The sequence below is a fragment of the Etheostoma cragini genome, chromosome 21 (genome assembly GCF_013103735.1).
Source record: "Etheostoma cragini isolate CJK2018 chromosome 21, CSU_Ecrag_1.0, whole genome shotgun sequence".
Taxonomy (NCBI): domain Eukaryota; kingdom Metazoa; phylum Chordata; class Actinopteri; order Perciformes; family Percidae; genus Etheostoma; species Etheostoma cragini.
Window position 1 is genome coordinate 10,912,661 of NC_048427.1, and position 13,898 is coordinate 10,926,558.

At 39.8% G+C, this 13,898-nt stretch overlaps 2 protein-coding genes across 3 annotated transcripts in view; one reads left to right on the forward strand and one right to left on the reverse strand.

Annotated features, from left to right (window-relative positions):
* Positions 1-7,337, reverse strand: part of LOC117937272 (transient receptor potential cation channel subfamily M member 4-like) — a 17,950-nt gene extending 10,613 nt beyond the window's left edge. Inside the window, exons 1-7 of the mRNA XM_034861098.1 lie at positions 7,065-7,337; positions 5,160-5,221; positions 4,872-5,049; positions 3,989-4,169; positions 1,920-2,089; positions 1,566-1,734; positions 763-827 (exon numbers count right to left, since the gene is read on the reverse strand). Coding sequence (XP_034716989.1) covers positions 763-827; positions 1,566-1,734; positions 1,920-2,089; positions 3,989-4,169; positions 4,872-5,049; positions 5,160-5,221; positions 7,065-7,124 — 885 coding nt within the window. The 5' untranslated portion in view covers positions 7,125-7,337. The remainder of the gene's footprint in view (positions 1-762; positions 828-1,565; positions 1,735-1,919; positions 2,090-3,988; positions 4,170-4,871; positions 5,050-5,159; positions 5,222-7,064) is intronic.
* A 5,368-nt stretch (positions 7,338-12,705) lies between these two features.
* LOC117937288 (synembryn-A) overlaps positions 12,706-13,898 on the forward strand; it is a 6,780-nt gene continuing 5,587 nt past the window's right edge. Inside the window, exons 1-3 of one of the 2 annotated variants that reach the window (XM_034861132.1) lie at positions 12,706-13,045; positions 13,575-13,665; positions 13,763-13,810. In XM_034861132.1, the coding sequence (XP_034717023.1) occupies positions 13,032-13,045; positions 13,575-13,665; positions 13,763-13,810 (153 nt within the window). In that variant the 5' untranslated portion in view covers positions 12,706-13,031. The remainder of the gene's footprint in view (positions 13,046-13,574; positions 13,666-13,762; positions 13,811-13,898) is intronic. The other variant, XM_034861131.1, reaches the window with a different exon arrangement.

Here is a 13,898-nt window from a genome sequence, read left to right on the forward strand (position 1 = left end):
CAAAAGGGGGTCCAACCCGTTACTAGCATGGGGTACCTAATAAAGTGGCCGGTGAGTGTATATATACTGTATATATATGACAATTTTCAATTTTCTAGGTTTGTTGTTGTTTTTAATTAAATTTTAAATTTTGTTATTTAGTTCTTTAGTACCATTTATTTTCTTATCTTATTTTTTTTTTTTACATTTAGGTCTACTTCCTGTTGCCACTAGGGGGCACTATGACTATGAGCCAATATTGGCCTTTGGATGTCATCAGGGTTGGACTCTTATTAAGCGTGAAAGGTTTCGAGCCAATCGCACAATGTACACTCAAGTTACACCCAATTCCTCTTCCGATGGTGAAACGCACAAAATGGCTGCCCCACTACGCCCTATGACAAAAAGTTTTTATTTTAATAACTTTTCATCTTCAACGTCTTAAGATGGCACAGACCAAAATTGTTATGGTGCTTTAAAACTGTGAAACTGTATTTATGTCTTCATGTTGTGGTTTTCATTGTCAACGTGTCTTGTTTTTATGTTGTGATTGTCATATTTTTTACTGTGAAACTGGTTTGTAATTCTTTCCTGTTTTGTACTCCAGTGGTAGGTTTCCCTTCTGAAAGAAATGTTGATGATGAAAATGATCTTATAGTTAACTCTGGTACTGCTAAGGAGCTTTGCATTGTCCCTGTCAAATAAATAAATAAAGGAAACCATTAAAACTGACCTAATACTTTCTATGTGGTAATCAAGGAACATAAAAAGCAGTGACTGTACCTCCAGCATTCTTGCCTCCCCTGATATCAGCATACAAAGGACAGGGATGTCTATGCCGCTTTCGCCTACAGAAATTCAACATTTTACAGTTAATTCATGAAGTGCAATTGTAAAGTATTCCTTTATAGTAGTATAGTAGTATATATAGTCACTTTAACGCAAACATAGTCTTGCGTTGCCAAACCTTCCTCTAAAGCCCGCTGAAGGTGAGCCCTGATACTCCACATTGCAAACATGATTGTGTTTGCAGACAAACTACATATATTTCTTGTAACACACAAGTTAAGAGACAGCAATAGACACAGAAAGAGCAGTGTTAAATAGCTTGATTTCAGATGTTAAAAAGCCATGTCTGAAATGTACAGCAGTGGGATGGGATTATCTTATTGTCACATGCAATAATGAAAGATCACCACAAGAGGGCCAAATTGCGTGAAGTAGGGGATAATTGTGCATGGTATGTTCATGGCTGAGAGAGCATTGTACCTTGACACACATCTCAGTTTTTTGTACGTGCAGTTTACACAAATAAATACATTTTTTGAATATTAGCAACAGAAAAAAGTTGAAGATCTGCTATTTCAAAATCAGCCAAGATGATGTGTTATCACTCGTCATACATGTACACTGGTTTCCCATATCTGGCAATACTAATAAAGGAACAATAACACCACAGAGGCAAATGTTGAGGCCTATTTCCTCCAGTCATAAGCGTCATATTTTGGTCAGAGAGTCCATGGCAAACAATTCATCTATTCTGGTTTTACACACAATGCAAAACATTATATTTCATTATCTCTCACCACCCGTGCGCTGGCGGGAGATGTAGTCCTCCAGTTTGGCCCTGAACCCTGTCTCTGCTCTAGGTCGCACACTCCCGTCATCCACCAGCAGGAAAGCCTGGTAGTTGATATCAAGGCAGCAAGTGTCCTGATACATATTCTGGACATGGTACTTAGCAGGAAAGCTGCCCTGTAAGAGGAGAAATTCAGGGATATGATATAGCAGGGTTTCCTTAAGTAATGTTAATACATTGGAGGCCTGGGTTTGGTGGATATCAAGATACTTATAGTGTGTAAATTGTTGCCTGATACAAGTAAACAAGATATGTTTTGCACACTAAATTTTTAAATACAGTATGGGAGTGCCTGTACAACCTGAGGGTTGACCAGCTGCTCTCTGTTATGCACCAGGCCCCAGGAAGTGATGCCCAGCGCCACCACCTTGTTGAGGGACACAGACGAGGCTGCGGTTGCATGATCCCTCACCGCCTCTCCAACACACCTGGCAATACCTTCACGCAAGCCTGGCGTTATGATCCACGCTCCTGGGTAGAGCAGACAAACAGTAAGTGCGAGAACAACAGAGAAACTTTTTGGTTGCAGGAAAGTTCTTGAAAGAAAGAGAAATGTCATGACAGAGTTTTGCAGTTCAAAGCTGGAACTGTATGCCTGAAAAAATGGCTCAATTACCTCCGTGCAATCAAGGACATCACCAAGCCACTTAGCTAATGAAATTAGATGTAAATTAGCTTAAATATTCTTGATTTTATATAAAGGAAAATTAGATTTCACCATCAAAAAAATCGTTATTCTTAATGGTCACATACACACAAGACAATGTAGGAATTTTTATTCTGCAGTTAACCCATCTTAGTATTGTGGACAGCTTCAACTTCAGGGTCTGGCTCAGGGACACCTTGACATGTGGCTAGAGGAGCCCGGGATTGAACCGTCAACCTTGTGGTTCTGGCGCAACCAACGTACCTCCTAGCAAACAAGCCACCCGCGGATCGATATTTGAATTTCTAAAAGTCTGCTTTGTGATATTTGTTCGATATTTGCATACAGTCTATGTTGATACACTGTCCATCAGCAGTGTGTACCAACAGTATGCCTGAATGTTTTTGCCTGTGTCTATTACCTCTGCTTTGACTGCGAGCCTCTGAGAGAACAGCTTGTTAATGTGAGCTCATATGACGGGAGATCTGTATCACTATGTGCTATCGGCCCTTGGCACAGTATCGGGAGGAAATGGCCATTGTAGTACCAAATTAGTATCGGACCCCAGGGAGTCATGGTAATGGTACTACATTTTGTAACAGCTGTATTTTTCCTTAAAAAAAAAAAAGGTTCTTTGTCTTCTAAGAACGTGATGATTCATTATTTCACATTTATAGTTGTTGCTTTTAGTTAGTTTATTGTATTTGTTTTTCAGCCAAATCTGGGGAGACTTGATAAGCCTTTTAGACTTTTGCCCTCCCTCTATATGTTCCAATATAAAAGGGGAACTATGCAGTTTTTTTTAGCTTAATTCACCTTAACTGAACAGCTTCTGAGTACTTGGAATGGATACATGACTTTTTTTGAGTTGAATGGTTGTGGTTTTTCTCCTCGCTAGCACCTGTCCTCCAACTTTTTTGTCCGGGAAGTCCCAAGACTCAGTGTCAGGAAGTATTGCATGATATCAGGTCAAAACTGAATAGCACCCCTTTAATATTGCTCTGGTAAGGTAGTAAGGCTCTGGAAATAAAGTAGGACTTTATGTGCTTATAAAAATATATATATATATATATATTGAAATCAGTAATTCTTTTAGAAATCTTCACATGGAACCGACTTCTTGTTGAGAATCACAAGCAGAAATCTACAAAACTGAAAAGCTGTCAGTCGGTCAGTCAAAGGATAAAACAGACACCTTAAGACATTACATTTAAAACATGTGTTTAAATGCATTCAAAAGCACTATATGCAAACTGTATGCAATGCAACCTGCAGATACCCTGAAATTAAAAAAGGCACATCAATCATACTAATTTGAAAGAGGACAGTTTGGAAATCGTAACATATGCAGACTGTACCCAAATCACACTAAGCTAAAGCTAACAGAATGTTTTCATAGTATACCTGTAATAGTTATACTATAAACAAAGTTTTCCTCACCACCCGACGTTTGTCCCTAAAACTGTTGCACTAAATGCTTGCTCTTGGGGGAATAACTTGACTTGTTGGGTCTTTGTAAATTATAGAGTGGTCTAAAACCTACTCTATCTGCAAATTGTCTTGAAATAACTCTTGTTATGATTTGATACTACAAATAAAATTGAATTGTGTACGGGTTTAACAATACTGTTAATTGGCATGTGACCTATGTCCCACTAGCAGATCTGTGTTTGAAATGGTGGTTTAGCTACTTCTAAGTTACAGTTTGCTTTCCCAATGTTTACCTGTGCTTTGTGAGGCTTTCACCAGTCCCTGTCTGATGACTTCCCGCACCCAAGTCTTCACCTTTGTCCTGCCTTCTCCGCCCACTATAGAAACCACCAGGTTAGGTATAGGAAGACCCCAGTGGGCTGTCATCAGGCTGTAGACCATAGCCGGGGGGGTGTCGCATGACAGACGTAGAAACTAATATCCCCAGGAGAGACAACACAAACATTTGATTGATTAAATAGGAACAACCACATTTCAGGAGTTGACAATTCACTTAAGTACCAAAACAAGTGCTAAACTATACTACAAGTTCTTAGGATTGTGATAAAAGTAGCTTCTCAGTATATGAATGTGATCTCACTCTCAATGCCTTGTGTGTATTTACTCAGGTGCAGCAGTAGGTTAAAGATTAGGAGAAGCAATGTAATGACTACTAAAGCTCTTGGTGCATTTGTATCATTATAAAGCATTGGTCTTAAAACTAGAAATGGTTTGATACCATTTTTGCCTCTTGATGCTGACACCTAAACTTGCCTATACAGAGTACTGATCCTATACCAGTGTCTTCATTTATTATTACGTTTTAACAGCTGTTTACTACTATCCATGTATGAATCTGATTTCTATCGTTGTTGTGCGGCCTGGCTCAGGTTAAACTTTTTGTGAAACATAAAACATAAAAAATGAATGCCATAGAGCTTTCTTTTATTATCCAGTTTGACAGTCAGTCATAATAGAAAAAAAACATATATAAACAATTTTAATGTAGATTTTCCAGTTGGTGTCAGATCAGTGCATATATTTTAAAAAAAAATGTAAACACAAAGTTTTGATCATACTGTAAACTCTAAAGCATTTAATGAGCCGTTCAGAGGACAGAAGAGATAGGCCACCCACATAGCTATGCCTCTTGCTGACTCCTTCGAACTGCAACTCTCCATAGGCATCCGTCGGGTATTCTGAGGAGTGCTGGGCGCTGTCCCAGTGGTTGACAATCGCTGTGCTGAAATAGTCACCGAGAGCCACAGAGCCATGGGCATCTCTCGCACCCCCGCACTGGCAGCGTTCACCATTACTGAGAGGATTATGCATGCAAAAATAAAAAAAAACATGATCACTTTTTGACACTTCCCCAAAGTAAATAGAGAGATATTATCAGAGTGTGCTCCACAGCAATCACAGTACCTGGAACAATCTTCTACAAAGGTGGTACACACTCTTTTCTTGATGATTTTGGAGATCCAAGTCTGAAAACATTTAATTAAACGGGTAAATACACTGAAATTATATAGGTCTACAGGTTATTTCAATTTGAAAGAGGTTTAACTCCACCCCTACCCTTCTATGCCTGGAAATCATGTGGCTAAGAAACCGTTAATGTGAGAAATGATGACTTTGGCTTAGAGAGGGTGATACACTGAGATATGATGAGCCTAAACATCTGTCTGTGACTTCTGACACCGTGCTGTAGTTCAGGTTTAAGCGGGCGTGAAAGAGAAAGCGTGTGTGCCGTAGGCACGTAGGCACGTAGGCCACTACTGTACACATGCATCTTCAGTGCATACAGTCCAACAAAAGGAGCCCCACTTAAAACTTTTTAGAAAACTCTTAACTCCCAAGCGTAAGTTCAGCTTCACATTTGAACTGCAAAAAAAACTAACTTTCCAAGCACCGTCCAGGTGTCCTGTCAGGACAAGTGGGAGGTGGAGTGCACCGTGTGCAAAGCTAGCATACGTTTCAGTGTCTAATAAAAGGTGCTGGAGATCTCAAAGCTCACAAGGGACACCAAAAAACCTTATCTTATTACGTTGAAATGGTTTTAAGAAATATAAAATTGAAGCTGGATTTTTAAGCTGACACAGAATCTGTCATATATTTGGAACATTATTTCATATTTATTTATTTATTTGAAAAGAGCTATTATTTTGTTTTGTTGTTACATATTTTATTTTATTACACAAGTCATTTTTATACCATTGAGGTATGAATTTGTGTCTCGAAGCCGGGCAGAGTGTCCTCTTTTCTTGGAATTTAACATATGGTCACCCTGATTTATGAGGTAGTAGTAGGCTAGTCCACTCTGGTAGGTATTTCATACTTGACAGTATTTGAGCTACTCTACTTTTACCTACATTTAGGGGGTGGTAGTCCATTCTGGTAGACTTGTCCTACCCGAAAGAATGAGCTAACGTTACTTTTATTCCCATTGACATGGGTTGTGGCTTAATCTGCTTCACGCACATCTGACGTGAGTAGCTGAGCTGAAAGATAAACGTTTTTTGTTTTTTTTCCTGTTAAGGTGGAAGTAAAGTGGCTATAGTTCATCAGACTGGTCTAACAGGAGTGGGTGGGACAAACTGTCAGGACACGCAGCAGCAGTCGAGTGTTTCATGTTTCTTGCGGTCGGGGCGCTGCGGACAGTCTTCATCTGACAGCGGCTCAAAGAACGGACTACTTCTCTCCAGGAGCCAATCATAGCAACGCGGTCGCATTGTTACAAAAACGTTGGAGGTGCGCCGCGGCCCAGACCGACCGCAAGAAGCATGAAACAGCCGACGTATGGAAACAATGAAGAGAGTCTCAAAACAATAGCAGTGAATCAGCAGAACAAAAAGGCGGTTTTCTCGCTGCGCTTATGTTGCCTGGCACACGTCCACGCCTTCTGCATTAGGGATTATGAGTGAATGCAGAGTTTAACCTGTCTGTCTTTCTAGCAACTAAGTAAACTAACGTTAGGTTAACTTTCACCCGGTTTGACAACAGGCCTACAGTAACTAACATACACGATGACACGACTCTTGAAATGGTTCTGTATACACTCATACACACAAACGAGAGTTGCTCGGTTTTCACACCGACAGTAAACTTTGAGTGGCACGTTACTACAATGACGTATCGTCCAACAAGCAAACCTGACTCAGAGACATCGGGGAATAACATCAGATGAAAGCTACAACTCAGCCTGACAAGCCAGAGGGTGCGTCTTGATTTCTGGATCAACTTCCACTTTGTAAATTCCACTTTAATTAACTGCAGTCTTTGACAAAACGCCGCCACGATATCACAACAGAAGCAGAGTTACCATCTTACCTGGTCCTTAGATGTGACGTTGCTGACTTGCTCTCCGCTGTTTTCTCCGGTGTCTGCCATATTTCCTTTTCTGGTCGACTTTTTGATAGATAACAGCAGGAAGCGACCTGACCATAGGCTTATTTACCGGATTTCCGAAATTTAACACACCTAAAACTATGGAAATGCCATTCCCAAACGTTTCTTTGGCTGTCTGAGAAGGGGGAAAATGAGGTAGAGGCACAGGTGAGGGTGTGGTTGTGGCACACATAATAGGATGTAATTGCATACCTTGCTCCAAACTTTGAAAAAGGAGTGGCCAGTTAAAACCCCGGAAATGTTATTGGCTACACCAGGGGTGGGAACTGCTAGTAGTCTGCCAAACAAGTTCATTTCCATACTACAGTCACATTTGATAAGAAAAGATTCCTTTGTGGTCATTGCATTTGCATACTATGAGTTTCAGGTGCACTATCAGAGAGGTGTTCATCACGTTCATATACACACATGCAACTCACACAAACATGTCAACAAATGCATATGAAAAGGTTAAAAGAGTAAACTGTTTTGTGTAGGCCTACTGTACCATTGATGTAGTGAAGTTAAAGTTAGAAAGACAATGCTTTGCCACTGATGAAGACACATTTGGCCCCATTGTAGCAGACAGGACAACTGAAGGTTGTCTGGAAATACAGTCAGGTCAGGATTTACAAAAAGCCTCAATCCTTACTTATCGAGGAAAGTAAAAGCCAGATTCAACATCCAATCAGAATATGTGTGTATTATTGTTCTGGGAATTAAAATTATAATGACAGAAATGTACTGTTCTCAATGAACAAAGTCCAAGAACATGGTCCAGGGCCCTCTGCTAAAAAGCACCAAAGCCAATGATCCATGAAGGTGACGATGTAAGCAGCATTCATTTAGCATGTTTTCTTACGGTTTATCCATGCATGCATCAACTGTAACCCCACTTGTTTTATATTAAATATTTATTGTACAACAATTTTAAATACTGAATTGATATTTAAAAAAGAAATATGATTAAGCACTTTACACAGTATTAACACATCCACATTCTATGTGGTTAATGAGCATATATCTTTAATAAGTACCAGTCAGTCAGAAAATAAACAGAGATATTTGGTCTTAAATAGATGGAGACTGTGTTGAGAACTCTAGTTCCAAAATGCCATCATTCCTCCTGGCCCTATCTGCCATATCCCTGCGGGTCGTGGGCATTTTTTGACTCATCCTTTCCATTAGTTTTGCTGATGTGGTATAACGTGTTGGCCAGGTTGTGAACCTGGCATGTCCCGAGCTGGCATCCACGCTGAGGTGCACGCCGTGGACGTAACTTCCCCGCCATGCTGTGAATGATAAAGAAGAGAAAGAGGGGGACACATTTAAAGTTAGGACTTTAAAACACTGCATACATTTACAAATCAATGTCCGGTTTCTAAATACATCATAAACCTACAATTTTGGTTTTGCAAATAGCCATAATTAATAATATAATGCTGCACTGATCCTCAATCAGTAACCTACAGGATCACTGAGAAGGATGTGATGTGAAAGCTTTCAATTATCCCTTTTACTGGTACTTCTGTAGTTTCTACTAGACAGCCACCCATGCCGTAGTGTGAGTGTACATGTACCTGTGTTTCAGTGTCTCCAGGTCTAGATGTTTGTCTTCTGAATGAAACGGGATGATCTTCAGGGCATGAACATAGTGCTCCTGTGTTTCTTCGGACCTTTTCACCCCCAAAGCATGGACAGCGTCCCCTGAGAGGACAGTGTCTGACCTATGGGTCCACCAGAAAAAGGTATTTATTAATATACAGACATTTCATGAATCAAACAAACTGATTTTCAATCATTTTATGTATAGATAAACTCATATGTAGTCCAGTTTTTCCTTCTTTCTTTCCTCTTTTTGAGGCAGAAATGTTTTGATAGCCCATTCATAGATTAGCAGGCAGTGGGCGACACATGATTAGTTGGATATTTACTGATGTTTTTCACCGACCTGTGTGTTGGTCTAAGTGGTGTGGCAGCACTCAAAGGCACAGTCAGCAGCAGCAGAACGGCTATCTCCATACCGCACTGGCCTGTGGCAAATAAACCAGAAAGTGAGCAATACAGGGGCAAACATCCTGACCTAAACCAGACTTATTCCAAAACTGTTAACCATAATAATACACACAGGATTTTGTGAAGAAAGAAATGTTTAAAAAGATAAGCATTATGAATAAGAGACTGGTTATAAAATAGCAGAAACATGAATCAAGGATGAAACTTACCGGTAAGAAAATCCCGAAACCTGCTGTAGCTTTTTGAGTTAACCATTCGTAGTCTATTGGCAATTGCTGGATGCCCAAGTCTGTCACCCGTCTCCAGTTGTGGTCCTTTATAGTGTGAGGGCAGGGTGAGGGGGTGTGTCTGTATTGTGTGTGTATTCTCATTCATCAGACCAACTCCCACAATTGCAATTTAACAGTTATGGTGTCAGTTTCATTCTTGATTTACAGGAGCGGTGTGTGATACTAACATAAACAACCTTGAAACAACAGTGTCTGAGCACAGCCCCGTGCTTATATTTGATGTGACCTTGCATACCTGCTGTACCTTCTGTGATGTTTACATCAATTCTTGTTGTTCACTCTTTGCTCCACCGACCCCCCCATCCACATCCTCCTCCATCCCTCTCCTGCTTCACTTCATGTGCTGCTGCACAATTGTTCCAGAAATTATTCTTTCATTTCCATCACCTGCAGGAAGCCCGCAGAGCCCAAAATAACCCCAGTTCTCTTCCCAGCGTTTCTTTATCACTCCTTTTTTCCTGTGGCTTTTTCCACTGACTTTTGCCGTCATCTTGTTTATTCCTGAAATGTCCTTCACTGACATCAGCCCCCACATACGATGTTTTAAGAACAACATCTGGATTTTACACATTTCCTAAAAGTAAATAAATCCTATTCAGCAGATAATCTGATATAATTTTAGCATCCACAATTTGTAAAGCTTTATTAGCCTACTTATAAATGGTCACAGAAAAAAGAACTGATGTACTTTTAAGGTTTGGCACATGGCCACATTCTATTATCTCTTCAGGAAATGATCCTGTAAATTCTTAATCTATTAATAATCCATGGGGAGCCAATGCTTGGTTTTCTAAGTTCCACACTCCCAGTTTTTCAAGTTTCTCCCAGCCTCTCTCCTCTGTGAATACAACTTCCCCTCTCGGCCTATTGTGCACCTTTCCTGTGCTACCATCTGGGCAGGTTGTGTAGTCAATGTAGTGCACTGAGTCATCACTGGTGAGTCTGCACAGAAGAGCATTAACTGTAAAATGATAAAACAGTCTTGTGATTTCTCAGTCAAGCAATGGTTGACAACCAGTGTTTTAGGGAATTTCCTCTTAATTCCTCTTAAAATGTTGCAACCTGCATGACAGCAGAGATTGTTATTGTTTATTGTCAGTTTCTCTGTAAACTAGTTCTATGTCAAACCTTCCTGTACGTCTGCTGCTGCTTGGCTTTTGGAAAACTGGTGATTTTATGACAAATATATGTGCAGGTTTAGACCCAAAAGCAGACAAGACCGCAACAAGGCAGAATACAGGAACTGAATAGCAAACTACCGTATTTTCATTTCAAACAGAGGAACAAACTGCAAAACTAAAACAATACCTGAGGTGCAATACAGAGAATAAAAACAAACAAACCGACAATTGACTCAAAGAACAGACAGGTAAAAACGGAGCTACTCGTGACTCAATATGCTTGAGTGGGCAGGAAACAGGAATAACCAGGGAAACACCGATTGGGTAACAACGTAACAAGGCCTGGGAACACAAAGGCAGGCTGAGGCTAGACACACAACAGGTGTACAAGGGAAAGACATGCAGCGCAACCAATGGCAAGCACAGACACGTTAAAGTAATACAAAGAATGGAATAAGAAACAGGAACAGAAAAAAAAAAAACTCAAGAAATAAGACACTGGAACAAAGGTAACTCAAGATATATAGTCACAATGAGACAAATGCTAAAGACCCGTAGCCACAAAGCAGGGCCGTGACCAACATATTTTAAATATTTAAACCCAAATCAACATATACTTACAACATAACTAAACTTTGTCACTAATAAAGACTAAAACAATGAATAAATTATTAGATAAGTCAAATAGAAAATGAATCTACAACTATTTAGAAGATTTGTTAATTGCTAAAGTCATTTTTCAAACAAAAAATACAAACATTCCCTGCTTTAATTTGATGACATCCCCTTAGACTTTAGTACATTATGTATTTAGTTTGGACATTTTGTAGTTGCAGCCCGACAATAGTGTACAACAATAATAAAAACAAGTTGGAAAATGTTTTTTCATCCCTCTTGGAGAATATCAGGATCATGTTCCGCTCCCTACAATGGAATTTAGAAGTAATTATAATTACATTTGTCAATTTATTAAAGATCGCCTCCACGCATTTCTAAGAAATATTAAAAAACCCTACTATAAATAACAATTTCTGTCTAATACAGGATTTTATTTGTTATTTATAACAGTCATATTGACTCCTCCTTTCTCATTTAAAATACCTTAATCTATGAATGATAATATATTTTATTTACATTTACCAACACTACCTGATGATTAAAACAGGTGGTTCCGGATTACATACATCAGTGACAACGGTCTATGTTTTTTAGAGAGTACGAAGGCTCATCGGTCTCTTGTAGCTCTGACCTGTTGATATCCTACATCTCAATTGCCTACTTTGTCTCGCTGACGTAGTGTGCATCCTGTTGTTGTAACCCTGCAACCACCAGCCGGCCACTCAAGACTCCTCGGCCCTGTTTCCTCTACCTACTGGGCACAAGAGTCAGCATCCTGCCAGGAAAGACATTTACTCCTATTTACTCGACATGTCATTAACTCGCATGCCATCTTCTCAGGGTTCATCTTTTAGGGCATTTAAGACAATTTGCAACAAGTACACTCTCTACAGTACACAGTGTACGGCAGTCGAAAGTAAGTAAGCCACACTGAAAACGAAAACAGCAGATCTACTCAAATAAAATGTGAATTTGAGCTTTATTTTTAGCTATATTTTGAATTTACAGATTTACAGACATGTAGGCTGGTCCCATCTATATTTAGGAACAGTGTAACATTTTAAAGTTTACTTTCAATGGAAACATTTTAAAATGCAAAAGATAATTAACCTGGTCAGACTTCAAGGTTGGACTCAACCATAAAAATAGCCCCATCTTGTGGGACTAGGCAAAAGCAACATTAGAATACTCCAACCACAACATGGAATTCACTTTAATTTTTCTATTTACTATGATGATATGCATTTGGTAAATAAAAACACGTGCATTTTAAGCTCTGAGCTATCCGCTGCAAATATTGATGGTAACTTTGTTGACTCTGCAGATGCATGTCTCGGCAAATTTGTTATAGTTCAGTTTAGCCGTCAATTGCTCCAATGAGGTTATGCAACAGCTAGAGAGGCATGATAAAAATGTTAATGGCTATTTCAGTGATTCCCATGCTGTTAAGAGATCTGAGTGAAACAGGGTGTTAAAGCTGGAGAGTGAGAGAGAAAGAGAGATGTGCAGCACAAGTCTGGAAAACCTGTAGGTTAAAGGGTCAACACTAAGAGATATAAGCTTCAAGTCCATTAGTGGATTATAACCATGGCTCTGCATCTCTCTTGGATTAAAGAGAGAGAGAGAGAGAGAGAGAGAGAGAGATGCAGAGTTATGCTGAGTGCAGGGCAACTGGAAAACAAGTGAATTGAGCAAATTCAAAGGCAGAGTATTGTATACTGAGTTTCCGTGGACTGAGAAACACCGGGAAGCAAGGTGAAGTAAAGTCGGAGAAGTGACAACACTTTGGGGAACTACGGTAATCTTGGCACACATACAGTATATTATTTTATAATATACTCATCTTACATCACCTGGCTGACTAAATGACTTGCATAAGGTAAGTTTAGACGAACGTATGGAGTTAAACCCTTGTAAGAGCGTCTTGTTATGTGTGTATTTAATACATGTCAGTAAAGACAATTGTCACTTAAAAGATAAAGATTCAGATTTTATTGTCCAGAAAAGCATTTATCAGTGATTATACAGATGTGGTTGATGTGTAGAAAAGATACTAGGATGAGTATTTTACTGAAAATCTGTCATTTCTGCTTGTTAATCTCACATTAGTTTTTATTTCTCTTTTTTGGATGATTAACATACCAAATGTAGTGTAACATAATCTGTTGTATTCACTATGTGTTTAATCAGTGACTAAACTCATCTATCTTCATTGTGTAACTTTAATTTTGTTATGTCCTGAATGATTATTCCCCTCCCCGTGCGTGCCTCCGTGTGTGTGTGTGTGTGTGTTTCTATGTGTGTGTGTGTGTTCTCTGCGTATATGTGTGTGTCTGTGTGTGTGTGTGTGTGTCTGTGACCGTGTTTGTGTGTGTGTGTTTGTGTGTGTGCGCGCATGCCCAAAAAAGCATGGACGTGGACCTGGAAGGGATTATCCAGTGCATCAAGCAGGGAGATGAAAACGGTGTTCAGATACAGCTGCAGGAGTTCAACAAAGAGGTACCAGCACACAGAAGCTATTCACACCCTCCTAGTTCCAAGATCCTAGATGATCCCTGCAGCTCAGCCAGTGTTTTGTCCTCATTTCTCTCTACAGTATGCCCAGTGCTTCTTCTTTGATGCAGAGGAGAGGGACAGACGGAAAGTAAGTTGGTTTATGCTGAGTGTCACATCACTGTCCCTGTGTTCCTTCCACCTCACCTCTGCTTAACTCCCCCCCCCCCCCCCCCCCC